Raw genomic sequence first — 27,946 nt, 5'->3', positions numbered from 1 at the left:
AGAGGGTGAGCCGCCATGGGCGGTCACTGGCGGGAAAAAGGAGGAGTGAGGAGCACAACACACCGCCCACCGCCACTCGAGGAGCGAGCGTCCGGCCCACCTCCCTCCTCGCCGGAGTCCACCAGCGCCCCAGACTCGTAGGCGGGGGAGCCCGCGCAGGGGGCGGGGCGAGCGCGGGGGGGGCGGGGCGAGTGCGCGTCGGGGGTGGGCGCGGAGAGGCGGGGCGAGCGCGGGGTGAGGGGTGGGAGGCGGTCGCGGACAGGAGGTGACTGTGCAGTGGGCGGGGCGAGGGGCGGAGCGAGAAGCCGCTTTTGCGCCGAGGGTTGCCTTGCGTTGTCGGGTCCTGCCCGAGGTGACCGAGGATGTGACTGGCCCGGCCGGCGGCGGCCAGCGGAGGATGTTCTCCCTTCTGGGCGCGACGACCCTGATGCTGGTTGCTGGAGCGCCGTGGACTTTGCCCGCAGCCGCAGGTGAGAGACGAGGGGTCCGGGGCTGGGGGGGGCGGGCATCAGGCTGGGCGGTAGGGGCGTTGGAAGCCTCCGCCCTTGGAGGCCGGTGGAAGGGGCTGACGTCTGGGAGACCTCTGCTCGTCCGTGGTCACAGCGCTCAAATCGAAAATCAAGAGGAAATAGTGTTCGAGGATCCTTCCACGCCGCTTGCTTGGGAGCCAGCGCACCCGTCCCCCGGCAGGGGACTCCCTCCCCGCCATCCCTCCCCGGGCTCCCACCCCCGCGGTGCTGGGTGTTCAGAGCCTTCCTGTCGCCTTCGTGTCTCTTTGAAAAATCCGGCAGCTTGACTAGAGCTTTAAAAAATAACCAGGGCTTTAGCCGCGAGCTATGCTGCTGCTCCTGAAACCGTGTCTCAATTCAGTAAACAGTTATTGAGATCCTAATGTTGCTCTCTTTCAAAGTCATAAAAATATTCATACTTTTTAAACCTAGTAAATGCAATTCTGGACCCTAGCTTCAGAAAATTATCCAACATGTGGGAGGAAATTTAGTATGGGAGGATGTATGTGTTTGGATTTATGTCAGGCTTAAGAAGATAGTAAATCATTTCTGACCATCAGTAGGCATGTGAAAAGCTGGAAGCAACCAATTGTGTAAATTGTACACGGTACAAAGGTGAAATAGACTTGTTGTCAAAAGGATATTGCTGACAGTAATAGGACAAAATCTGAAATCGAAGATGCTACTTAATGACTATTTCCAAGTTCTTTTCCATTTTTCAGTCAATTATTTGGTGGTCTCCCAAATGCCAAGATGCCCCTAACTTCAGGGTCTCTCTGCTTCAGCAGTAGAAGGACTGCATCCCAGAGGAAATCCCTGGTTCTACCCCATCAATGTCCTCTTCTTGTCTCAAGGCTCAGAATTGTTGGAATTAGGCTGGTCTAAACTGGAGACCATAAATGCTTTCGGATCTTTTATTGATTCCCATAAACCCAATCACTGCCCTTTGGCTGCATAGAATCCAGAAAATTACAACAAACGGGATGGGAATAAAGTTTAGAGGAGTGCAATAAGGAAAAGTAGTTTCAGTGATGAAGTCACAGAGAAAATGAATGTAAAAAAGAAAATTGAGGGAGGGGAGACTCAATAAGGAGCTCCCCAAATTAAAAAAAAAAAACATTTTCAGATGTTTTCTAAGATGCCTCCCCTTTTGACTGCATACCGTAATATCTCCAGCTGGAAAATAGAGGAAGCAGTCCCAATAAAGAAAGTTCTACATGTGGACTCCTATGGTCGAAAGTCTGCAAGGAGATAATTGCTTGCCTTGAGGCAGAAGTAAAGGCTAGAAATACAGTAAGAATACCTTTTAAAGCCAGTCTTTAAAAAACTGTAGTTTGTCATAACGAAAGATCAGTCCTTTGTGATGTTGAAGAAATTCCTGTGAACTCAGCATTACGCTGAGTAGTCTGAGAAATGCAGGTTAAGTATGAAGCTATATAGACCCTGCCCTTAAGGAATTTGTAATCTGATGGCAGATATGTGCGTGACACAAAGAAGCAATTGAGTTTTGTTTTTTAGTTTGTTTGTTTGTAACATCTTCTTTCAATGAGTTTTGAGGTCCTGCTAGATGTCAGGTACTGTATTGAGTATCTACTTTAGTGTGCAATTAAGCAAATGGATTCCTGCTACAGCATATAAAGAGCAAGGTTAGTATGGGCCGCAGTATTTGAGCTTCAGTATTGGAGCTTCCGTGAGCTGGGTCTGGAGTGTGAGAGGAAGAAAAATTCAGGTTGGAGGGGCCAAAAGGGAAAAATAAGAAGACAGGAGATCCAACTGGGGGAAGATTTGTACTCAAAGCATAAGAAATAAAGCAGATCTCTAGATAGAAGTCCTTAAAAATAAACAGAAGAGGGGCGCCTGGGTGGCTCAGTCGGGTAAGCATCCGACTTCGGCTCAGGTCATGATCTCGCAGTTCACGAGTTCGAGCCCTGCATTGGGCTGTGCTGACAGCTCAGAGCCTGGCGCCTGCTTCAGGTTCTGTGTCTCCCTCTCTCTCTGCCCTTCCCCAGCGCATACTCTCTCAATAATAAATAAAACATTAAAAAAAAAAATTCTTAAAAAAAAAAACACAGAAGGGTTCAGGCTTGTTAATGAACACGTTTGCAAGTTCCTGTAGGGCTCGGCTGACATGATCAACATTCATACCTCTATGAGATCTAAGAGATTTCATATCTCTATCTAAGAGATACCTCTATCTCTTGATTTTGTCATGTGAATATTTGGTTTCTGTCAGTAGCTGTTCCCTTTGAATCACACCTGTCTCATTCTCTATCAGAATATATGAAGCGTGAACATAGAATGTGAAACCAAACTGAGGCTGTTACCCAGTGGGACCCTGTATCCTCTCATTGCTTCTAAGATCAAAGAAGATGTTTATACAGACTATTTTTTCTTTTTTTTTAACCTTAACTAAAGAATGCTTTTAGTGCTAAAAAATGCCAACTGTAATCTGAGACTTCAGCAAGTTGTAATCTTTTTGCTGGTAGGTCTTTTTTTTTTTTTTAATGTTTAATTTCTTTTCGAGAGAGCACAAGTAGGGGAGGGGCAGAGAGAGAGGGCCAGAGGGAAGGGACTTGAACTCACAAACCACGAGACCGTGATCTGAGCTGAAGTTGGACGCTCAACCGACTGAGCCACCCAGGCGCCCCAAGGTCTTTTTTTTTAAATTAATTAGTTTGTATTTATTTATTTATTTTTGTCATCATGATGAGGGCATTAATCCCCATCTCCTAGTTCACCCATCCCCCACCTACCCTCCCTCTGTTAACCACTAGTTTGTCCTCTACAGTTAATCTGTTTCGTGGTTTGTCTCTTTTTTCCTTTGCTCATTTTGTTTCTTAAATTGCACATATTAAAAGAAGGGGCGCCTGGGTGGCTCAGTCGGTTAAGCGTCCGACTTCAGCTCAGGTCATGATCTCACAGTCTGTGAGTTTGAACCCCACGTCGGGCTCTGTGCTCACAGCTCAGAGCCTGGAAGCCTGCTTGCGATTCTGTGTCTCCCTCTCTCTCTGCCCCTCCCCTGCTCATGCTCTGTCTCTCTCTGTCTCAAAAATAAATAAAAACATTTTTAAAAATTTTTAAACTTGCACATATTAATGAGATCATACGGTGTTTGTATTTCTCTGCCTGACTTACTTCGCTTAGCATTATATTCTCTGGCTCTCTCCATGTTGTTGCAAATGGTAAGATTTCATTCTGTTTTACAGCTGAATAATATTCCATTATACCTACACACCACATCTTCTTTTTCTGTTCAGCTACTGACAGACACTTGGGCTGCTCCCATAACTTGGCTTTTGTAGATAAAGCTGCAGTAAACATAGGGGTGCATGTATCCTTTTGAATTACATTTTCACATTTTTTGGGCAAAGAGATATTTTTTCAAATAAAAGACAATTTTCCTTTGTTTCTTTTCTCCAGCTTTACTGAGATGTATTTGCCATATAAGGCTAACTTTTTGCAGATTAAAAAAATCTCAGCCTTTTTCCAGCTTTCTCAAATGCAGAGATATAATTAGCAGCCTCCCTGGGCCGCGAGCAATCATTGGGTTTTTGTTTTAGATTTTTGTATATGCTTTATTATATTTGAATGCATTCACCCTTTAATCAGTGATGTGAAAGGAAGACTCACGTTTTTTTTTTTAATTTTTTTAATGTTTATTTATTTTTGAGACAGAGAGAGACAGAGCATGAACAGGGGAGGGTCAGAGAGAGGGAGACACAGAATCTGAAACAGGCTCCAGGCTCTGAGCCGTCAGCACAGAGCCCGACGCGGGACCCGAACTCACGGACCGTGAGATCATGACCCGAGCCGAAGTCGACCGCCCAACCGACTGAGCCACCCAGGCGCCCCAAGACTCACGTTTTAAAGAATATGCACGGTGTGTATGTAACTGTGTTCTTTTTTGTTGCCTTTATTTATAGGGGGAACAAATCTAAAATCTCCTGAAAATGTAGAGGTCCACATCATTGATGACACCTTCACCCTGAGGTGGAATGGGAGCGATCCAGCTGGCGGGAACGTGACGTTCTCAGCAGATTATCAAGTGTATGTGACTCTACTGGTTGGTTTGCAAGAACCATCTGAATCATTTCGAACCATTGTAACCCTGTCATTTGCTTCTCAGAGTTGGGAAACCATCGGCGTTTCCATCTTCTAGAGGAATTTTATGTCTGTGTGATATTTATGCCTTCGTTTCTACAAATTCATCTTTGGGTGTTTCAGCAAAAGAGGTTTGGGGGATAAGGGTGCAGACAGCTTCTGTAGACCACACTTTTCTCTTCTAGACGCTCCGCCTTCTTTGAGTATAAATTAGGGTCGGAACTTGAACGGGTCTTGAGGACATGGGAGAGGGCCCCAAAAGGTCTATCCATGGTCTTGGGATAGGCCACCCGCACCCTGCCGGTCAGGCTTTACTATCTCCATTAGGCACAATGTTTTCATTTTAGATACAGGACCTCGCATTTCCACAGACCCTGTTTCTGGAGTTTCTGTCTCCTCCCTGGTGCTAATTTCCTACGTAATAGCTGCCAAGATAATTGGGCAGGTGGGGAGTTGCAGAAGAAAGGATTACAGGAGGAACACAGCTCAGGAAGCACAGTACTTTGCTTTGGGTGTCCTGGGTGTTAAGTATTCCCTGTCCGGGGTGATCTGTGTCCAAGAAAGAGCGGCCGGAAATTGGGCGGTGAAGAAACGGGGTGCAGGACCTCCAGAACCAGGACGCTCCCACTTCAGCCACAGCCCCGGCACCCTCCTTCTCCCATTGATTGTTCTTTGGAGTTTTGTTTGTTTTTTTAGGTTTATTTATTTATTTTGAGAGAGAGAGAGAGAGAATGAGCAGGGGAGGGGCAGAGAGAGGGGGCAGAGGATCCGAAGGGGGCTTCTGTGCTGACAGTAGACAGCCCGACACAGGGCTCGAACTCACGAACCGTGAGATCATGACCTGAGCTGAAGTTGGACGCTTAACCGACTGAGCCACCCAGGCGCCCCCTCCAGTTGGTTGTTAATAGAACTGTGAGATTAATCCCACAGCTTTAGTAATTAGCATGTGTGTACTTGTGCATGTGTACATATATATATGTGTGTGTGCGTGTACACACACGAACTTGTATACATACATACGTGGTTTTTCTCGGAATTAATTATTTAAGAATTTATCTCTAGGGGCGCCTGGGTGGCTCAGTCGGTTAAACGTCCGACTTCAGCTCAGGTCACGATCTCGCGGTCCGTGAGTTCGAGCCCCGCGTCGGGCTCTGGGCTGATGGCTCGGAGCCTGGTGCCTGCTTCCGATTCTGTGTCTCCCTCTCTCTCTGCCCCTCCCCCGTTCATGCTCTGTCTCTCTCTGTCTCAAAAATAAATTAAAAAAAAAAAAAAGTTAAAAAAAAAAAAGAATTTATCTCTAGAAACTCTTTAAGTTGAACTTGGAGTTTTGTCACTTTTGTTCTTTGCTCTCGTTGAGAACTTTCTCATGAAACAACTGCTTTCTGTATAACAAAGGTCGTTTCAGATACTCTTTTTTTTTTTAATTTTTTTTAACGTTTATTCATTTCTGAGAGACAGAGACAGCATGAGCAGGGAAGGGGCGGAGAGAGAAGGAGACACAGAATCTGAAGCAGGCTCCAGGCTCCGAGCCATCAGCACAGAGCCCGACGCGGGGCTCGAACTCACGAGCCGTGAGATCATGACCTGAGCCGAAGTCGGACACTCACCCGACTGAGCCACCCAGGCGCCCCTAGATACTCTTAATTAAAGTTACCCTTTTAATAAAGAATAGTCATAGACAGCGCTCTTGTACTGTTGTTCCTCCGCATCCTGTTGCTTATCCTGAATTCTCCAGTCCATAATAGCCTTTTACCCTTTCTGACTTTAGCATCGAATGCATTATTTCACGGTGTTCTTCTTCTACCCTGTTCTACTAGCTTTATAAATAATCGCCTTGTAAAAATATGCCAGACCACCAGTTTAAGGAGACAGTGTGGCAATGGTGTAGTGTCGTGCGTACTTGGGCCAGGCTGCTTGGGTTTAGAGCTGTCCCATGCTACCTATTCTGTCCCAGTTTTCTTGCCTGTTACGTTGTGATAATAAAAACTAATATGACCCTATATGTTTATCATCCAAACCAAGACATTTTTCGGAGTTAGAAGGGGCAGTTAGTTTTAGATAAGCGAGAACAACAAACTACCACCAGCACCACCCCAGGCACGCTGAGATGGGGCACCCCTGTAATAAGGGGTCGAACTCTGAAGGCTGTTAGAAGTATATAGAACAGTTGTATGGAAGGTGCCCAGAGCACTGACATGGAGTAAATGATCAGTGGAAGTGTCGTTAATCGCAGCAGCAAACAAATATTTTTTAACGTAGTGTTTCTCAGAACATAGGACACGGGCACTGGTGATAAATGCCGCATAAAAAAGCTGTTAGGATTCCAGTGTCTGTAGAACACATGCCAAGACATCAGTGTTTGTGACCTATATCTACAGTTTATTATGATGTATGTAGTGTTTAGTATTGATTCTTTCATTCAGTAAACACTGAGTGCCTTCTGTGCCGAATCCTCCTGTGGGCGCTTAGAATATATCCGTGAATAGGAAAGACAAAGGTGGCAGGTGATTATGTTATGACACTGGTTTTATGAAATGAGTTTTGTGTTGGTTACGTAATCAGTTGCAAATTCTATTTTGTTCTGATCTAAATACTTTTATGATAAAGTTGAGTTCGGGGTTTGTTTTTTCTTTAAGTAACATAAAAGCAGCTACCGCCGCATTAGCTCCCTCGTCTACAGAAGCCTTGGAATCAAGGATGTAAGTGCATCTCCTGGAACAGGAAAGAGGTAAAGAGTGAGAGTGGGTTAGAACCATGTCAAGACTTGGTTTTAGAAGTTTTATAAGGTCGGGGCCCCTGGGTGGCTCAGTTGGTTAAGCGTCCGACTTTGGCTCAGGTCATGATCTCACTGCTCGTAAGTTCAAGCCCCGCATGGGGCTCTGTGCTGACAGCTCAGAGCCTGGCACCTGCTCTGGATTCTGTGTCTCCCTCTCTCTTTGCTCCTCCCCTGCTCACGCTCTGTCTCTCTCTCTCTATCTCTCTCTCTCTCAAATATTAAAACAAAACAAAACAAAAAAAACTCATAAAATTTTTATAAAGTTTTCTGTTTATATTAAGAGTTTCTGGATTTTTAAAAATAGATTCTGGGGATGCCCGGCTGGATCAGTCAGTTGAGCATCCAACTTGATTTCAGCTCAGATCATGATCCCAGGGTTGTGGGATCTAGCCCTGTGTCGGGCTCCATTCTGAGTGGGGAGCCTGCTTAGGATTCTCTGTCTCTGTCTCTGTCTCTGTCTCTCTGTCTCTCTCTCTCTCTCTGCCCCACCCCCACTCTTTCTCTCTCAAAATAAAAAATAGATTCTGGTGTGGAGAAGTGTCTCAGGAATGGTATCATTAAATGCCAGCTCTAACCTCACAGCTCAGATGAGTAAAATAAAAAAGGGAAACCGGCCAGGAATGAAGCTTTCCACATGCTAGTGTATGTTTTTGGCAGATTTTTCAAAGGTTTCTTTTTTGAAAAATGAGATAGACTTGTATTGGGGTCCTCAAAGAACTTATGTGGATAGATCACCCCTGGAGTCTGTTGTCTTAAAGCATTTTTATTTCCATGTATTTCCTTTATTTATTTATTTATTTATTTATTTATTTATTTATTTATTTGAAAGAGAGAGTGCACACACCCAAGTGAGCTGAGCATGGAGCCTGACACAGGGCTCAATCCCACAACCCTGGGATCATGATCTGAGCTGAAATCAAGAGTCAATTGCTCAACCACCTGAGCCACCCAGGTGCCCCTTAAAGCATTTTTTTAAATTTTTTTTTTTTTTAACGTTTATTTATTTTTGAGACAGGGAGAGACAGCATGAACGGGGGAGGGTCAGAGAGAGAGGGGAGACACAGAATCTGAAACAGGCTCCAGGCTCTGAGCTGTTAGCACAGAGCCTGATGCGGGGCTCGAACTCACGGACTGCGAGATCATGACCTGAGCCGAAGTCGGATGCTTAACTGACTGAGCCACCCAGGCACCCCCTTAAAGCATTTTTAAAATGAAATCTACAATATTCTCCTTCCCTCCTCGTCCCCCTCCCCTCTGAGGAGCAGCTTAGGCTGGAGCCATGAATCCATCTTGACAAAAATGCCTTCTCACCAGATAGTTCCTCTGCCTGGTTGAAGGTAGACAGGGCTTCACATAGGCAAAAAATTTCGAAACCTGGCAAGTTTCCTCTCACCTTCCCGTCAGCCTCCTCGGTAGGTCAGGCAAAGTGACATGTGGCAACATGACCCTTTCCCTTTTAGGCCCTCCTTGCCAATTTGATTTCTTCCTGTTTTTTGAAGAATCTAATATTGATCAGTTCTACTTTTGAATGGACTAAATCCACTTCAAAGAATTTGTTAATTTATGTTAACATTTTAAATTGTTTGTCTCTAGTGATGTAGCAGGATTACTGCAATCAGCGAGCCAAAGGGACAGTTTGGTCTTGATGAGGGCAGGGGAAGTTACCAAACCATGCTGATTCTGAGGTCTTTCTTTGGTCTGGTAAATCTATTCATAGGACAAGTTTAGAAGGGCGTCATCGGGGCGCCTGGGTGGCTCAGTCGGTTGAGCGTCCGACTTCGGCTCAGGTCATGATCTCACGGTTCATGGGTTCAAGCCCCACATCGGGCTCCGTGCTGACAGCTCGGAGCTTGGAGCCTGCTTTGGATTCTGTGTCTCCCTCTCTCTCTTCTCCTCCCCTCCTTGCAGTCTGTCTCTCAAAAATAAAAATAAACATTTAAAAAAAATTTTTTTTTTTAAAAAAGAAGGGAATCATCAAATCCAGCTACCAAATTTTCGATAAGATCCAGAAATACAAGGCAGTTGGCCAGAAGTCACACAGCTATTCTTGACAAAGTTCGCTGTTACCTTACATGTTATTTCTTTCTCTGCTTTTTTGAAATCCTTCCTAATACAAACCGTCACAAAATTATAGAACCGTAGTAAAAAATTAACTCTGTCACGGGGTTCCTGGGTGGCTCAGTCAGTTAAGTATCCAGCTCTTGATTTTGGGTCGGGTCTTAACCCCACAGTCGTGGGATTGAGCCCCACACTGGGCTCCGTGCTGGCAATGGAGCCTGCTTGGGACTCTCTCTTGCACTCGTGCACACTCGCTGTCTCTCTCTCTCTCTCTCTCAAAAAAATTAACTGTCAGAATTATTCCATTTTATAAATAACTTGGTATATATGTATTGAAAAAGTGCAGAGTTGCAGAGGAAAACGTTAACAGGACCTCAAATAGAAAAAAAATAACTACTTAGACCAGCTTTATAATGTCAGTAAACAGAGACTGTGTTTAACACTTGTATTTATGTGTTTTCTTATGCATTTATTTGCCTTTTTATTTTAAAGACCCAGAAATGATACTTGGCTAAAATTGCCTGGGTGTCAATCTGTTACTAGTACCAAATGCAACTTTTCTTCACTCAAGCTAAATGTTTACGAAAAAGTCAAATTGCGTGTAAGAGCAGAAAAAGGAAACGAGACTTCTCCATGGCATACCGTTGACGCATTCGCCCCATTTGAAAAAGGTAAGAAGTTGCCAGCTGAATTACAGTATATTCTTCATTAAATCTCACTGCAGCAGCTCACTTCGTAAGCCTGTTCATTTGCACGATGTGAAGTCTCCCATTAAAAAAAAAAGAAAAGAAAAAAAGCGGGCCACCTAGGTGACTCATCGGTTAAGCGTCCGATTCCGGCTCAGGTCATGATCTCGCAGTTCGTGGGTTCGTGCCCCGTGTCGGGCTCTGTGCTGACAGCTCGGAGCCTGGAGCCTGCTTCCAATTCTGTGCCTCCCTCTCTTTCTGCCCTTCCCCTGCTTGCTCACATTCTCTCTCTCTCTCTCTCTCTCTCAAAACTAAATAAATACTAAAACAAAAAAAACTCCCAAGAATGATCTGTATCCCTCTCTGCACTTCTCTGCCTGCCGCTCAGCCTGCAGCCTTCTACATCAATTCCGTCCCTCATCACTACACAAAACCACTCTCGTCCAGTACCCTGGTGACGTCAACGCCGAGTGAGTCCCCAGCCCTCTTCTAGATCTCCAGGGCCCTGCTCCCTCCCAGCACTCCTGCGCATCGGATCCCTCCTTTGCCACTTTGTTCCGGCCCCCCTGACCTTTCAGTGCCCCACTGCTCACAGGGCTCGGTCCTCGCCTCTTCTCTTTCTACGCTCATCCGCTGCTAATCTGGCTTTCGAGCCCATCTGTATGCTCTTGAGAAAGGCCCACGCTTACACCTCCAGCCCCACTCTTTTCCCCTTGCCTTTAGACTGGTATCAGCAGTTCTCGAATTCAGCATCCCTGCGTAGATGCCTGGGGGTCATCTGGCCAAAGCTCTTGATTTCCTCCCCTCAAAACCTGCTCCTCTAGCAGTTTTTTCCATCCCTTCTAAGGACAGCACCTATTCATTGGCTCGCTCCGGCCAAGAGTCTTGGAGTCCTCCTTGGCATCCTGCCTCCAGCCTGCCAAGGAATTCTGAAAGATCAACCTTCAGAGCATGTCCCGAATAGGATCCTTTGTCACTGCACCCCACCCCCCACCCCCACCTGGGCCAGCCTTCACTAAGCCACTCCCACTTGCCACTTGAACTTCTGCAGTAGCTTCTTCCCGGCCTCCCTGCTTCCTCGGACATTAACTAGGATGATCTTTCCACAATGTAAATCACGGCGGCATGGCTCTCCTCGGATCTCACCCCGACAATGATTAACTACATGAACTAGGAACTACTACGGGGTTCTTCCTTTGTCATCTGGCTCTCAGCTACTCCTCTGATCTCCTTTTCAACCATTCAGCCATTCAAGCCTCTTCATCATCTCTTGCAAAGGGGGAGCACATTCCCACCTCGGAGGCTCTGCACTTGGAGCACCCTCGGGCAGGAATACCTTTTCCCTACGTAATGTGCATGACTGCCGCCCTTAAGTGACTTATGCCTCTGAGCACCTGTCTCAGAGAGGCTTTTCCGGACTAATTTACCTAAAACAGCCCTTGCCACCGGCCTCTATCCCTTTATGTCACTTCATTTTTCCATATAGCACACCACATTGTATATATTCGTTTATTTGGGTGTTTGGGCGTTTTTTTGGTTTTTTTGATTGTCTTTTTCGTTTGTTTGTTTGTTTTGTTTTTTGCCATATGCCCCACTGAAATGTAGGCTCTGCGAGGGACTTTCTCTGTTTGACTATGCCAGGCACATACGAAGCACTTAGAATTATTGGCCAACTGAATGTTTTGACCTTGTGTTAATGAAATTGTTATAATAAATACGTTGGTCTTTTTACAGCTCAAATTGGTCCTCCAAAAGTACATTTAGAAGCCGAAGATAAGGCAATAAAAATAAACATCTCCCCACCTGGAGCAAAAGATGGTGTCATGTGGGCTCTGGATAGCTCGAGTTTTACATACAGCTTAGATATCTGGAAAAACTCTTCAAGTGCCGAAGTGAGCATGACTTTTACCTTTGTTCAGCAGAAGGGCAAAAGGACATAGATCTGTTCCAGATTTTGACTGTATACTTTTTAACAGCAGAATTCTATTTGTTTTATTATAGATAAAGACTAAAACTGTTTATCCCAGAGACAAAATTTATAAACTCTCACCAGAGACGACTTACTGTTTAAAAGTTAAAGCAAGACTTCTGCCGAGAAAAATTGGTGCCTATAGTCCAGTGTATTGTATAAAGACCACAGGTAAGGAGGAAGTTATGCTTTAGATTCAGTAACTGTATGTCCGGATGGGCAATCTATTAATTGTGGCATTTTTTCCCCTTTGGGTTGCTGGAGGTTATATGATGGTTTAATAGATGTTAAAACAAAATCATTATTACCGCCGTTACATAAGGGGAAAAATGTCACAGTGTTTGGGATTTTTTTTGTCTCAAGTCCAGAGGAATGAAAATTCTGCCTAAAAGTCTAAATAATTTCTAATGACAAAAGCTGATTTTTATTCGCTCAGAATCCACAAAGTAGCTGCCAGAGGAGCAGTTAGTTTTCCAAAAAGTATACCTTTATAAGTGAAATGTTCAAATGTGAAAGCATCCTGATATATTTCATCAATGACATCTTGCCAGTAATTAAGGTCCGGGGTTAGGAGCTTAGATTTGTTTGTTATTTTGATCGTCAGTTTAATATGCTTTGTTTAATATGCAACACAGAAGGATTTAAAGTTTTCCTCTCCTGCCTCCTTTCCCCTGGTTCCGTTTATTAGTGACAAGCGCTGCTCTCATTTTGTACATATTCTTTCCTGCCGTGGTCAGGGCTCGTGTAAGCATACGCACAGACCTACAGTTTCTTGGTTTTGGCTTTCAAAATAAAAAAATTGGATCCTGCTAGATCTGTCTTTCCACTTCCTCGTTTAACCTAATGCACTGAGGATCTCTTTGTGCGTGAGCACATACAGATCTATCACATTCTTTTAAGTGGCTGAACCATACTGCATTGTGTGAACATATACCAGAACTCACTTAGCCGTTAACCCCGTGATAAAATGTAAGCCTTTTATTTTCTTTGCCGTGCCGCTAAGAATTCTTACCATACGTTATCTCCCTAAAGTAAAAATGCATGCTTTTCTGTGTAATCTTTGTCTTCTAGTTGAAAATAAGCTGCCTCCACCAGAAAACGTTCGAATTGATGCTGTAAATGACATCTGTGTTCTTAAGTGGGATTACGCATCTGAAAACATGACTTTTCAAGCTCAGTGGCTCCAGTAAGTCCTAGTCCATTAGTTTCCTTTTGCACAGTTTATTTTGCACAGTTCGTTATGGTTCCTTTCGTTCCACTTCAGCCCCCCACTGTTCCAGGCACACATGCTGACTGATGGAGACGCGTTACCCTATATCGGAAACGGGATGTTTAATACCGGTTCCCGCTCTGCCGGTAACTGACTGGATGACACTGAGCTAATCCCTTACTCTTTTGGCCTCACTCTCCTCATTTGTTGTAAGATGGGCACACTCTCATAATATCTCGAGTGCCCACTGGCTCTTTTTCTTTTTCCTAAGTATGTGTCTCGTTGTGTGTGTCATTTCCCCATTCTGCCATACTTGACCCATGACCCTGACCTGTTCTTCAGAACTCGCTTTTTCCGGGAGTCCTTGAAATGATCTCGGTCCAGCCACTCTGCCTTGCTCAAGTCAGCCTTCCCATTTCCTTGACGACTTCATTAGTTCTGACAGGTGTTTTTAGTGATGACTTCAGTGGGAAACGGAGAGAGCCGGGGAGAACTGTGTTCTCGCCGACACTGGATGACGTCTAGGCGCCGCAGAAGTGGGCTGAGAGAGAACCGCACGTGGTTCACATTGACCGGGAGGTTGTAGGGGATAAAGAGGCAAATCAGGTGGAAGGAGAAGGGGGCCGTAGGGGAGGAAAGGGATGGGAAAGAAAGCTCTGTTTAGAGCAGAGGGATAGAGGGACCAGAGGCAAGGAAAGAAAGAGCCAGGAGAGAAGCGAGAAGCAAACAGGGCGAAGGGAAGTGGATACTGACTCTGCTGGACTTTCTCTGTCCTTCAGTGTTGGTCGTGGAATAGAAATGTGCCCCCGTGCCTCCATGCGTGCCCATGAACCCTCAGACGGACCAGGAAACCGTGCGGTGGCCTTTTGTGTTCACTTCCCTCCCAGCAGGATGCTGAATGATAGGGCCACAGACGAGAGAGGGATGGAGGTTTCCGGTGGCCCGTCTCGAATTGTCTTTTGGGTACTTGGCCCACTGTACAAAGCCCGCAAGGGACTGTAAAGGGGCAGCCGAATACGGCCCGTGGTTCCTGAAATCCAAAGCGGGTAGCTGAGGTTGCATAGCAAGGTGTGATTTGGGGCTGAGGAGTGGTGTACAAATTAAAAGGTGACAGAAATCGAAAATGCGAAGGTGCGAGTGGGGCTGGAGAGGCCAAAGGAGCCGCGTGGAGGGGGAGGAGATGTGAACAAGGCCTGGATTGGTGAACCACATGTTTTAAACTGGACGAGACGGGGCACATTAGGCAGAGCTACACCACACGGGAAGCTCAGGCTGCGAAGAGATCTAGAACTAGGTCAGCACGCCTGGGTGGCTCAGTCGGTTAAGCATCTGACTCTTGATTTTGGCTCAGGTCACGGCCTCACGGTTTGTGAGTTCGAGCCCTGCATCGGGCTCTGCGCTGACAGTGCACAGCCTGCTTGGGATTCTCTCTCCCCCTCTCTCTCTGCCCCTCCCTCCTCTCTAAATAAATAAACTTTAAAAATAGATGATAGATAGATAGATAGATAGATAGATGGATAAAATTAGGTCAAGGTAAGGGGGAGGTACAGTTTTCTATTGCTCTGTAACAAATTACCACAAATTTAGCAGTGTAAAGAGGGCTGTTACCTCCACTGACGTTGGGTCAGGGGACCAGGCCTGGCTTGCATGGTCCCTCTGCTCAAGGGGTCCCAAGGCAGCAGTCAAGGTGTCATCTGGGGCTGTGGTTTCATACAGCCCTCATAGAGGACCTTGGGGTCCTCTCCTACACTCATGTGGTTGTTGACAGAATTCATTTCTCAAAGCTATAGGACTTGTGGTGACCTACTTCTTGGAGGCCATCAGGAGAGAGAATCTCAGATCTCTAGACCTCTTTTCGGGGGCTTGTTTGATGAGGCAGGTCCCTCAAGCTTAGTGTCATTCAGTTAACAAAGAGTCTGCTGATTTGGGACCTTAATTTCATTTGCAAATCCCTGTATCTTTGCCATATAATGTAACCTACTCAAGAGTTCATGGCTTCTGCCCACACTCAAGGGGAGGGAATATATAGGACATGTGCACCAAGGGTGAGAATCTTGGGGGCCATCTTGGAATCTTGCCTACCACGTGGGAGAAGACCCGCGTTGAGAACAGTTGAACCTTTGGTCATGGGAGAGAAATGGGAGAGAAAGTTGAATAGGTAGGATGGAGTAAGATAAGCTTAGCCTCAGACTGCCCTCTAGGCATTTGGGTGCTGTTCAGAATTTTACATTGAGGGATAGGTAACATGAGGTCCATATTCAAGGAGGGTGAAGGTTGCTGCATTGTATGTGATGCAGTGAACCATTGAAACCCCAAAGACAGGAGAACCAGTTAGGAGGCTATTGTAGTTCCAAGCTTGAACTGGGATGCTTCGAGCCGTTGGTTTCTGAGCAATTGACTTGACCTCCCCAGGCTCAGTCAGGTGCCCACATTCTGTTTAGACTTGCTCTTATCACCCTGTGGTGTACATCTCCCATTATAACAGGCAGCCATTGGGGTGTGGGTGGATGTTTCACAGCTGGTTTTCCAGAAGAAAAAGCCTTATTTTTAATGTTTGCCAGTTTTCATGATGTAAATGCTCCCACTGTGGTCACTTTTTTTTTTTTTTTCTTTTTACTGTGTTCACTTTCAAGCTTCCAACATGATGTCCTCGAACATGGTGTTGGGAAGAAACACACAGCAAAACTCCATTACATAGTATGTCCACCACATAGATACAATAGGCGTGAATAGCTTTCAGCACAGATAATAAAATATAGTCAATAATTAGGACAAGAGGACTCTCGAGCCAGGTTGTCTGTCACCTGTGCTTCTGACCCACCAGCTACAAATTAAAAAAAAAGACGGAAAATGAAAAAAGAAGAGAAGAGTTTTGAGTATTTTTATTTTTAATGCAAACTCTTTGTAAGCTTATGCAATTTGATCTTTTTTTTTTTTAATATCTTATTTACTTTTTGGGAAAGTGCAAGTGGGGGAGGAGCAGAGAGAGGGGGACAGAAGACCCGAAGCAGGCTCTGCACTGACAGGGTGACAGCAGTGAGCCCGATTTGGGGCTCGAACGCTCAAACCGGGAGATCATGACCTGAGCTGAAGTGGGACGCTCAACCCACTGAGCCACCCAGGGGCCCTGCAGTTTGATTTTTAATAATGGCTTTCAATAATGGGTTCGCAGCATTGCTGACTATTCAGCAGCTGTTTTTGTGTGCTGGCACTGGTCAGCCCCGGCACACCCATGCTTTATCACATTCTGGAACAAGGTCTTCGGTTCTCTGCGTCGTATGGACGTCTCTGACACCGTATTGTGAGACACTGAGGGTGGGGACTGTTTACCTCTGTAACCTTAGTCCCTAACAGAGTGTCTAGCATATTATAGGTGTTTCATAAATACTTATTGAATGATCGTGTTTGTAATAAAAAAAAATTTTTTTTTTTTGTCTTAAAAGTGCCTATTTTAAAAAGATTCCTGGGAACAACTCAGGTAAATGGAAACAAATGCCAGGCTGTGAAAATGTCAAAACTACCCAGTGTGTCATTCCTCAAAATACTTTCCAGAAAGGAATTTACCTTATCCGTGTTCAAGCATCTGATGGAAATACCACATCTGTTTGGTCTAAAGAAAAAAGATTTGATGCTCAGTTACAAAGTAAGCCAGTAGTTTTTCCTCCGGAATGTGTTTCTCTGATTCGATGCAAATTCTTAACGCTGTTTTCCTGAGTCCCAAGTTGAGCATCGTGTCTGTACATTTTTTTCCTAGGTGTCCTCGTTCCTCCAACCATTAATGTGAAACCCACGAATGATGTTTCCCTGCGGGTCTTTATCGGCGCTCCAGAAGAGTCTGAAAACAAGTCTGTGAACCAGCATTACTCACTAATTTATGAAATCATATTTTGGGAAAACACTTCAAATGCTGAGGTAAAACACACACACACAACAACAACAACAAACTATGTGGTGCAAGTTTGTAATGTAGGGCTGTAAATGTGATTTGGGTAAACAAAGTTTGAAGTTAAAATTTTGGCAAAATTTGTAAACTCTAATAATGTTAGCATCTTTCCATGTTTTGTGTGCTAGTTATGGATCATCTGCGTCTGGGCCCGTTTGTTTTTAACACTCAGATCCCTGAGCCCTTTTACTACTCAAATCAGAATCTCCAGGGGTAGAACTCAGGAATTTGTGTTTTTAAAACGATTCCTGGGTATTTATCTAAACCAGGGTTGCTCAATGCTGTTGACCTTTGGATTGGATCATTCTTTGTGATCAGGGTTGTCTTACACATTATGGATGCCAGGATCATCCCTCCCAGTCAGGACAACCAAAAAAACCTTTAGATGTTGCCAGATATCCATTGGAGGCAGGGTACCTCTGAGGAGGTGAAGAATCTTAGATGGTACAACGGTTTGTGGCCCTCCAGAAGGAAACCATGCCCCCAGAGTTCAATTTCGCTCAACAAACTCAATTTCGTGGCAAGGGAAAGATTAGAAAACAGTCCTCTAAAAAGGCTCCTGAGCTGGGGGACTCATGAAAAAAAAAAAAGGCTAAGAAACATGGGTTTAAACACTAAAATTCAAAAACCATGGGCAAAGATAATATACAACATCAGATAATCCACATTATTCCTAGATCTCTTTTCCCTGTGGAATTACAGTCAAGGACTCAACCTTTAAAAATCTTAGTCGAGTGGGGTGAATTCTGTAACTTGACTTCATTTTCAGTTGGAAATCTAAGAAGATTCCAGTGACTTGGCTGCTTTCCTTTTAACTATCTGAACACACTGTAACCAAAGCATAATTTAGTACACTGAGAATTACAGTCAGTTCTCAGTTATCCCTACATCAGGAAAACCTAAACATGTGTCTTAAGCCACCAAATTGTGTAACCTTACACAAGGTGCTTTACCTCTGAGATTTTGTTTCCTCTTTTGTAAAGTGGTGGTAGTCATAGTAACTACATTTTTTTTGAAAGGATGTTTATGTTTATAAGGTTTAAAATGAAGCAACATCTGAGGGGTACCTGGCCAGCTCAGTCGGTGGAACTTGTGACTTTTGATCTTGGATTGTGGTTTGAGCCCCATGTTGGGTATAGAGATTACTTTAAAAAAATTAAAAAAAAATTTTTTTTTTAACGTTTATTCATTCTTGAGAGACAGAGACACAGAGCAGGAGTGGAGGAGGGGCAGAGAGAGAGACAGGGAGACAGAATCCGAAGCAGGCTCCAGGCTCTGAGCTGTCAGCACAGAGCCTGATGTGGGGCTCAAACCCACGAACTGTTGAGATCATGATGTGAGCCGAAGTCAGACGCCCAACCTACTGAGCCACCCAGGCACCCCTTATTTAAAAAATTGTTTAATCTTTTTTAAAAATTTTTTTTAATGTTCTTATTTATTTTTGAGACAGAGAGAGACAGAGCACGACTGGGGGAGGGGCAGAGAGAGAGGGAGACACAGAATCGGAAGCAGGCTCCAGGCTCTGAGCTGTCAGCACAGAGCCCGACACGGGACTCGAACTCACAGACTGTAAGATCATGACCTGAGCTGAAGCCGGACGCTTAACTGACTGAGCCACCCGGGCGCCCCTAAGAATCTTTTAAAACGAGGCAACATATGAAAATACCTAGCACATGACTTGACAGATAGTAGAGATTAAATAATTTCACTGGCCATCTTGTCCTGTCTGGCCAATACGGCAGTTATTACACTCATGATAGCAACTCCTATTTATTGAAAGCTTATTAAGCAGCAGGTACTGTGGTAAGTCATTTACGTCAACCGTCTCAGTCATTCTTCCACAGAACAACCCTGCCAGACGATCTGATTGATGAAATCATTCAGCAGACACTTGGGATGGAGTGTCTGTCCCTTATTCCTTCCCTGATTGATGCGGAGCTTTCGACAGTGGAACGTGGCTGGGTGTGATGTGAGCATAGTTTGGCTCGGCACTCAGACTTCTCTCGTTTGCCAGGAGGGAACAATGCTCCACCTAGTTTCTGGTCCAAGGAGGATGAGGGACTCGTGGAGGAGACTTAAACCTGACCCACCTCCTCCATGAGGGCTCCCCAGCCAGTCAGAACATGTTGGGGGGGGGCGGGGCGGGGGGGGGAGCAAATGTGTTTTCAGCCACGGGACATTTAGTGTTATTATGTAACACTGCACGTTACTTCGTTGTCCTTGTTTCATGATGTTGTTACACAATATTATGGTGGCCATACCTGACTACTACAGGGAGACGCAATAATTGTCTTCGTTTTACAGATCTGGAAATAGGGCAGGGAGAAATGAAATAACTTCGCCAAAGGCCACATAGCTATACGTGATACCTTAATACAGGCAGTTTAAGGCCAGAACCCCCCACTCCTGAGCAGAGGAAGTACAATGGCAATTAATCCAAATCCACGGGTACTTATAAATTAGAGTTGTCTTAGGACTCTATCTTACTCTTTTTTTTGGAAGCAGCATTTTTAACTTTGATTTGGTTCTGATGTGTCATCCAAAACAAATTTATATTTCTTAAATGCACTCCAACTAAGTGGTTAGGAGGCGCCAGTCCTAGACTGGATATTTAGAGAATTCAGGAAAGTGACATTCCCTATCTGATTTCCTAAGGTAACTAAATTTTATCAATGATCTCCTTATATTTTTTATAGAGAAAAACTCTAGAGAAAAGAACTGACTTTACTTTTCCTAACTTGAAACCACTGACTGTATATTGTGTCAAAGCCAGAGTACTCACTGAGAATGAAAGGTGGAATAAGAGCAGCGTTTTTAGTGATCCTGTGTGCGAGAAAACAAAACCAGGTCAGAATCTTTCATTGTATCTTAAAAAAAAATTGTTTTAATGTTTATTTATTTTTGAGAAAGAGAGAGAGAGAGAGAGAGAGAGAGGAAGACCGAGTGTGAGTGGGGGGAGGGGCAGAGAGCAGGGCAGACTCAGAATCTTAGGCTCCAGGCTGTGAGCTGTCAGCACAGAGCCCGACGCGGGGCTCGAACCCATGAACTGTGAGATCATGACCTGAGCCAAAGTCGGACACTTAACCAACTGAGCCACCCAGGTGCCCTTGTTGTATCTTTTTTAAAAATGTAACTAGACTTGGGGCGCCTGGGTGGCTCAGTCAGTTAAGCATCCAACTCTTGATTTCGGCTCAGGTCAATGATCTCACGGTTTGGGAGTTTGAGCCCTGCATCAGGCTCTGTGCTGATGGCATGGAGCCTGCCCGGGATTTTCTCTCTCTCCCTTTCCCTGTACCTCCCCTGCGTGCTCTCTCTCTTTCATCAAAATAAACAAACTTTTTTTCTTTTTTTTCTTTTTCAACTTTTTTTTTTTTTTTTTTTTTTTTATTAATTTTTGGGACAGAGAGAGACAGAGCATGAACAGGGGAGGGTCAGAGAGAGGGAGACACAGAATCGGAAACAGGCTCCAGGCTCCGAGCCATCAGCCCAGAGCCTGACACGGGACTCGAACTCACGGACCGCGAGATCGTGACCTGGCTGAAGTCGGACGCTTAACCGACTGCGCCACCCAGGCGCCCCTCTTTTTTTTTTTTTGTTAATGTAACTAGACTGGGGCGCCTAGGTGGTTCAGTCATTTGAACATCTCTTGATTTTGGCTCAGGTCATGATCTCACAGTTCATGAATCCAAGCCCCACATCGGGCTCTGTGCTGACAGTGTAGAGCCTGCTTGGGATTCTCTCTCTCTCGCTGTTTCTCTGCCTCTCCCCAGCTCGCTGTCTCTCAAAATAAATAAATAAACTTTAAAAATAACTCAATTCACTGAGATTGTAAAATATTTCCTTTTTCACTACTTTAAAAGTATAAAGAGAATATTTTCTTCATGAACTACATGAATCAAAAGTAGACCTTCAAGTTAAGTCTTTCAGTTTTAGAAAATATTTTTCTTTTCTTTTCTTTTTTCTTTTTAATGTTTTATTTTTGCGAGAGAGACAGAGCACAAGCAGGTGAGGGGCAGAGAGACAGGGAGACACAGAAACCAAAGCAGTCTCCAGGCTGTGAGCTGGCAGCACAGAGCCCGATGCAGGGCTTGAACCCACAAACCACGAGGTCACGACCTGAGCGGAAGCCAGACGCTCAATCGATTGAGCCACCCAGGCACCCCTAGAAAATATTTTTAATGCACAGTTCAGTGTTTTTGAATGTGTTAAATTTCTTCCAGTACCCACACAATTAATTGCTGTTACCAGTTACTCTTTAGCATTTAATAAAACTATTTTTGACTTTTTTTTTTTACATCATTCTTAATATGATTATCATGCAGAAATCGCTTCAGTAGCTCAATTGTGAATTTTGTTATGAGGGAATGGTTAAGTCCCATGTTGTATTTTCCAGTTCCTAGTGTTGACTTGTAGATACTTACTCGTCACAGAATGGTTTTAATCAGGCCAGCTGTGTGTTACAGAAATGCTAGAGAATACTTGGCACGTTGGGAGCCACATGTCAACGTGGCCTCCTTCACTAAGCCTCTCTTACTTCACTGGCCAGGCCACCATCTTTAAATGGACATGGGTTGCCTACAGCTGCTGTATGCTCAGTGTTACCAGAAGTATTTCTAAGGGTGTATGGTTGCATACATTTTATGTTTCCTTTCACGTGGCTACGTGTTATGCGCACACAGTGTCAGCACTATTAACGTGTTTGCGTGTCAAAACTTATGTTGAAGCTAAACATCACTTATTTCTGTTTTAGGAAGTACTTCCAAAACGTGGCTCATAGCCGGGATTTGTGCTGCCTTATTGTCCATCCCGGTCGTCACTTACGTTCTGAAACTGTTCCTGCGATGTGTCCGTTATGTGTTCTTCCCATCAAGTACACCTCCTTCCACGATAGATGAGGTATGTTACTCTTCTGTGTCGCCAGGTGGATTTTTCTTAAAATGAACGGGAAGTATATTTCGTTTCAACAGAATCCATACTTTTTTCTTGTTATGCAGAAACTAATACAGACTGGGCTGTTTTCTTCAGCTTTCAGTAAATTGGCTTTAGAAACAGCCATTTAACATCACATAACATGGACTGGTAACGTGTCCGTCATCTCCTATTATTCTGGCAGTTTGGCCCCTGTGGCATTTGTTTTACCATTGAAAGGCTTGGCAAAACATAAGAGACCCTTAAAAACTGAGAACCAACCGAGGGTTGATGGGGGGTGGGAGGGCGGGGAGGGTGGGTGATGGGCATGGAGGAGGGCACCTGTTGGGATGAGCACCGGGTGTTGTATGGAAACCAATTTGACAATAAATTTCATATTAAAAAAAAAAAAAGCAAGAAAGGCTTGGTAGTCACCAAAAGCCTACCACATTGTCGTGAGTTGCACAAAGTGTATTCTGTAGATGACCTCACAGACAGGGAAATAAGGAGAATGAGCCTCCTCTCGCGACACCTCGCGGGTTCCTGTTTGGCACACCTGTGCGGGGAGCCGATTTAATGAAAGCACTCGATGATCAAGGCCCAAGCGCAAGGACCCGGCCTGGGGATGGTGGGTTCGCCTAGGTGGGCTTCAGGCTGCCTGCCTCGAGAGGGTCGTTCGGGGCTCCGGCTTTGCAGCTCCAGAGACGTGGAGGCGAATTGTTGATCAGCCACAATCCGTCTGCACGTTCACTCTGTGAGCTCCAGCCGATCACTGAAGAGAACCTGAGCGAGCGCCCTTACGGGGTAAAATTTCCAGACACCCTCGCCACGATCCCAGAGCACCCCCCTCCCCCCCCGTTCCGTCCTCTCCCGCGCTCACCGGGCCCCTGACCCTAACAGTGCTCAGATGTACGTGACCTCACAAGTGGCCGTGTTCTAAACCTTAGACTGGGGTCGATAGGCTCTTAGCTGACTGTTTTTTCATATGCACGCCAAAGACAGCTTTTCTCGGTACTGGATGTAGGAGACGGAAGCTAGGTGATTAGTAGGAAACTGTTAACTCTTTTAAACAACCTGTTTCCATTCCTCCCCTTCTTTAAATCAGTATTTCTCTGAACCGCCACTCCGGAACCTCCTCCTTTTCACTTCTGAAGAGCAAACTGAAAGGTGTTTTATAATCGAAAATACAAACATTATCACCGCAGTAGAAGAAACTGAGCAAATCGGTGAAGATCACAAAAAATACAATTCCCAAACCAGTCAAGATTCGGGAAATTACTCGAACGAAGACGACAGCAACGACAGCAAAAGCGGCGAAGACTTCCCGCAACAGGAAGCCGAGTGACCGGAAGCGAGCGCTACACCCTCCGGAAGTTGCGTGGGAGGCACGCCGGAAGTGCGAGCTGCGGCGCTTGGTCCCTCTGCTCCGGCTCGCTGGGGAAGGGAAACATCCCCGGGTCGTAGGTCCTAAAATACAGGCAAGCACGTGACAGCGGTATTTGCAAACGGAAGAACACAGATCGGGACACACGTTCTCCGTATTCTTTCCCACGTGTGGAGCCGTGACCGAGGGTGGTTAATTGTGTTCCTGTCGGGTAACACGGTCACCGTGCTGCCTGTGGCCGCGCGTCACCCATTCGTTCGCCATCCTCCATTCCCAGTGTGATAGTTCAGGATTTTTCGGGGAGCAATTTGACACTCTTGTAGGCCCTTGGGAAATTTCCTTAGAAAAGCCGGGTTCCGTTACCACTGGTTTTCTGGAAAACAGCTTAGTCCAGAAAACATCTGCAGATGCCAGGAATGGGATCCGTAACATTTTCAGGGGACTTCTCTCCGGGTATCCCCGAAACACTGGCTCTACATCACAGTTACCTCTCCCTTCTGTGGTTGAGGCTTCAAAACAGGTAATCTTTTGCTAGACATTAACACTTCCCGATTCAGAACTTAATTCACAACTTAGTAGAACAGTAGCTTCTGAATTCGCAGCCACCGAAGTTACAGAGAAAGGGCAAACTGTCTAATTAGAGAAGTTAGGATTTTTTTTAGCAGAAGGAAGTATGTAGAGGTGAGCCAGGTGTATGCAGGAAGTCTTGAGACCAGAATTTGCTACCGATAGAGTACGAAGTAGAAGATAATGCAGTAGGAGGAAAGCAGGTGACTTTAATGTAAAATAAGAGTAATGTGTCTAATCAACTTTTAATTATTAACGTGCCGTGTGGTCGCTTGTTGCTAGGCTCATGTGCCATTTTTTTTTTCCTTAATTGACCTGTAACTTACCTGTGTCGTGTTTCAAACCCGCCCAGCTTCTCTGTGTCGTGTGGCTGTGTTCAGGTATCCCTTCTGTTTCGTTTTCGTGTGCTCAAGAAAAGGAAAATGTATTGCCGAGGTGAGGAAGAAAATGTAACTGGAAGGAAAACCTAATTTTAAGAATTACATGTTTTCCAAAGGCCACCTAGAGTTTATATTTAAACTATTCACGGAGATCCTTCCGTTAGGAAGGAAGTCTGGGAATTTTGGTGGCCTCTGGAGGGAGAAGAGATGGGAGTGACATGGTGCGCTGGGACATCCGTAACCTAAGGCCAGTATTGTGTACGCGGTGGTCCCCACGGAGGTGACAGGTTCATCCGTAGGGAAGAAAAGGTTGAAGGCGGCTGCCCTGGGGAAGGCCGTACACCTGCACGTCATGCGCTCTCCGGGACCTGCCATCCAGGCTGCGGGCAGAGTGCCGCGGGGGTCAGGAAGGCCCCGGAGCCCCTCTGAGACACAGGCCTGCGCTGGGGGGATCCCTGAGGTGACCCGCACACATTCGCCTTTTGATCTTTCTGACCGGAGACATTTCCTTGCAGGCAGACCTTCTGGGTTGGCCCTCTGTTTGTAGAGGTGATAGGAACGTGTTCGGACACCCTGTCCCCCACCCTGCGTTTTTCATGCCGAGCTGATGGCGACGGTCCCGGCCAGCACCCAGGCCCTAGATTGACCCCGGCAACAAAGCTGGGCCCTACGATGTGGCAGCGTGCGTCTTCACCTCTGTGGTGTTGAGTGAGCACACGTCTCAGCAGCAGCGGCAAACACAAAGCTGCTCAGTTTTGCCCTCGTTGTCTAGACCTGAAAATACAGTTCCTTTCCATTCCGCATCATGGTCTGCTTGTAACACAGCCAGGAGGTGCTTCCTTGCAAAGTGAGGAGTATTTTTTCTGAAGAATAGTTTGCTTGGAAGTATCGTGTCCTCGAGGGTGCCGAGAAAATGCCTCGTGATTACAATATGGATTGTTCTTGGAGAGGCTGAATGTAACCTGAGAGTTTGTGTAAAAGATCTGTATCATCGCAGCCAGAAATCTTTATTATAGATTAATAGCCATTGTAAGTAGTGCCATGGGTCCGTAAACACATACCTTCACGTTTGTATTTACCCTTGCCCTCACATATGATGTGGGCCATATCCCATTGTTAGGACAGCCATAAACCACTTACTAGTGTAGATTCTAATTCGAAAATTAGCAATGCTGCTCAGAACTATGCATCTCAGAGCATTTTAGAATCTGACCAGAAATTTACAACCGGTAAAGTTATTTTTTTAAATAGAATTTGCAGTTTGGGGGCGCCTGGGTGGCTCAGTCGGTTGAGCGTCTGACTTCGGCTCAGGTCACGATCTCGCGGTCCATGAGTTCGAGCCCCGCATCCGGCTCTGTGCTGACTGCTCAGAGCCTGGAGCCTGTTTCACATTCTGTGTCTCCCTCTCTCTCTGACCCTCCCCCGTTCATGCTCTGTCTCTCTCTGTGTCAAAAATAAATAAACGCTAAAAAAAAAAAAAAAAAAAGAATTTGCAGTTTGTTATCTTTTTCCCAGCCTGTGACCTTTAAAGCAGCCCCGGATTGTTCTTAAGAATTCTGAGTGTACAAAAACTTTCCTCCCTCCCCTCTCCTTCCTGTGACTCCCCTGACATGTTACATATTTGTTTTTCATGTGGTATCTGTCTGCCCCCATGAGACCAGAAGCTGTATGAGACCAGACTTTCTCTTACTCATTGCTGTATCCTCAGCAGAAAATAATTATCTAATGTGTGAAATCTACAGTTTGAACCACGTGGGTGCCTCTGACAATGTTTGTATGTTTGTTGAGTTTGTTGGAAGGTCATAGCCATGTTTTCAGTGTGTCTTTGCAGTAAACTTGCATCCTTTATTCATGTTTTTGTCTTTAAACCCTGTTACTGTGAACAATTCTATATAATAAACACTGGGGCCAGAAGTCTTCAAGTTTGTTGTTGTCATGTTTAGACTTAATAAACTTTCATGTACAAGGGCGCCTGGGTGGCTCATTTAGGCGCCCAACTTCGGCTCAGGTCATGATCTTGCAGTTTGTGGGTTCGAGCCCCACATCGGGCTCTGTGCTGACCGCTCAGAACCTGGAGCCTGTTTCGGATTCTGTCTCTCTCTCTCTCTCTCTCTGCCCCGACCCTACTCATGCTCTGTCTCTCTCTCTCTCAAAAATAAAACATTTAAAAAATAAATAAACTCTCATGTACCAAAGATACCACAACTGATGCCTTCACACTGCTCAGAGCAGAGGGGGCCGATGCCTGTGCCCAGAGTGCTGAGGCCCAGTGCCGAGGATCCTGAAGGAGCCACTGTGGCCATCCTGCGTCCCCCAGCCCCTGGACAAGTAGCTCGCTTGCTTGCTCTTTTCCTTTTCACAACCTCCACTTCGGACACGTGGGTGGAGCACAGCCTTGGATAAATCTGTGCGATGGTGTTGCGTGTGCTTCTTTCCTGGACCAAACTGCCTGCCTTTTACAAATATTCCTTCTCCGAGTAAATTCAGAAATTTCTGACGACGCTCCCCAATCCCGTACGTAAACTGATCTCTCCTGCCATTTGGACACATTTAATCTGAAGTTGAACACAACTGATACTCGGACCGGGGACCCTTCAATAATCTGTTTTTTATAAGCGCTCTCAAATTTTCTTTTCAAAATGGACAATACTTCTTCAAAATACTAATAAATTCATCTCCGATGCCCAAGAACTGCCCTGTTAACCTAACAAATGCCAGTAACATCCAATACTTTCTCACTGCATTTTTTCCTTGGGTTTAGGTGACCACAGAATTCTAGGTCTTGCAGGCCACATAAATATATGTGGAATATATGTCATAGGCTATTTATATTGATGGAAGAAAAAGAGGAATAGCTTTTCCCTCACCTGAGGGAAGAAAAAGGCAAGAAGAGAGAATTTGATGCTTTTTGTGCGAAGGATATACCAGTTTCCTACCCTTTAGGAGGCCGGTCCCAACTTGGGACTCACATTCTAGCAGAGGATATCTTGCAGATGAAGTAGTAATTGATGAGGGAGAAAGCAAAAATTGACAGGCCTAGAAAAATTTGAGGAAGAGAGAGGACATGGGGAGACTGTTCCTCTCAGTCGCTGGTTTAACGGAAACTGCCCTTCTCACGGTGAATCTCGCTGCCCTGAACCCGATCCCCAAGATTTCCTAGCTCCATCAGAGAGGAAGGAGCTGAGAGGAAAGCAAATGAATGAATGAATGAATGAATGAAAACGTTTTGCTATCTCTCAAGTAGAAAGATGGTCCCTTTTTCCAAAAGATTGGAGTTAGTCCTTAAATATACAACAAATAGCATGGTTGCATAGTCCCAAATATTGTAACGCTTTGCCACTCTGGAATTTTAGTCATAAAAAGAGATAATGACTTTTACAGAATAAAGGGGTGCATCATCCACTCTGAAATCTTCCTAAAAGACCCCTACTCATCCACCTGCGTCATCTTTGTGA

General features: G+C 45.2%; 1 protein-coding gene and 1 long non-coding RNA gene across 3 annotated transcripts; one reads left to right on the top strand and one right to left on the bottom strand.

The window, feature by feature from the left end:
- IFNAR1 (interferon alpha and beta receptor subunit 1) lies at positions 1 to 26,416 on the top strand. Of its 2 annotated transcripts, XM_049629294.1 has the most exons (12): positions 1 to 137; positions 322 to 470; positions 4,433 to 4,556; positions 9,937 to 10,115; positions 11,865 to 12,022; positions 12,132 to 12,270; positions 13,171 to 13,285; positions 16,753 to 16,952; positions 17,064 to 17,221; positions 19,949 to 20,099; positions 22,003 to 22,148; positions 23,266 to 26,416. In XM_049629294.1, the coding sequence occupies exons 1-12, from the start codon at positions 16 to 18 to the stop codon at positions 23,503 to 23,505; spliced, it is 1,881 nt and encodes a 626-aa protein (XP_049485251.1). In that variant the 5' UTR covers positions 1 to 15; the 3' UTR covers positions 23,506 to 26,416. The 2 variants fall into 2 exon arrangements, with proteins under 2 accessions (XP_049485251.1, XP_049485250.1); XM_049629293.1 differs by lacking the exons at positions 1 to 137; positions 322 to 470; positions 4,433 to 4,556 and adding an exon at positions 7,255 to 7,338.
- Positions 21,192 to 22,970, bottom strand: LOC125921719 (uncharacterized). Its single transcript, XR_007457467.1, has 2 exons — positions 22,607 to 22,970; positions 21,192 to 22,183 (listed from the first exon to the last, which is right to left on the bottom strand). It is a non-coding gene; the product is annotated as an uncharacterized LOC125921719 (long non-coding RNA).
- Positions 26,417 to 27,946: the final 1,530 nt, after the last annotated feature.

The sequence above is a fragment of the Panthera uncia genome, chromosome C2 (assembly GCF_023721935.1).
Source record: "Panthera uncia isolate 11264 chromosome C2, Puncia_PCG_1.0, whole genome shotgun sequence".
Classification (NCBI taxonomy): Eukaryota; Metazoa; Chordata; class Mammalia; order Carnivora; family Felidae; genus Panthera; species Panthera uncia.
The sequence above is the reverse complement of the archived record's forward strand: the minus strand, read 5'-3'. Positions and strand labels throughout refer to the sequence as shown.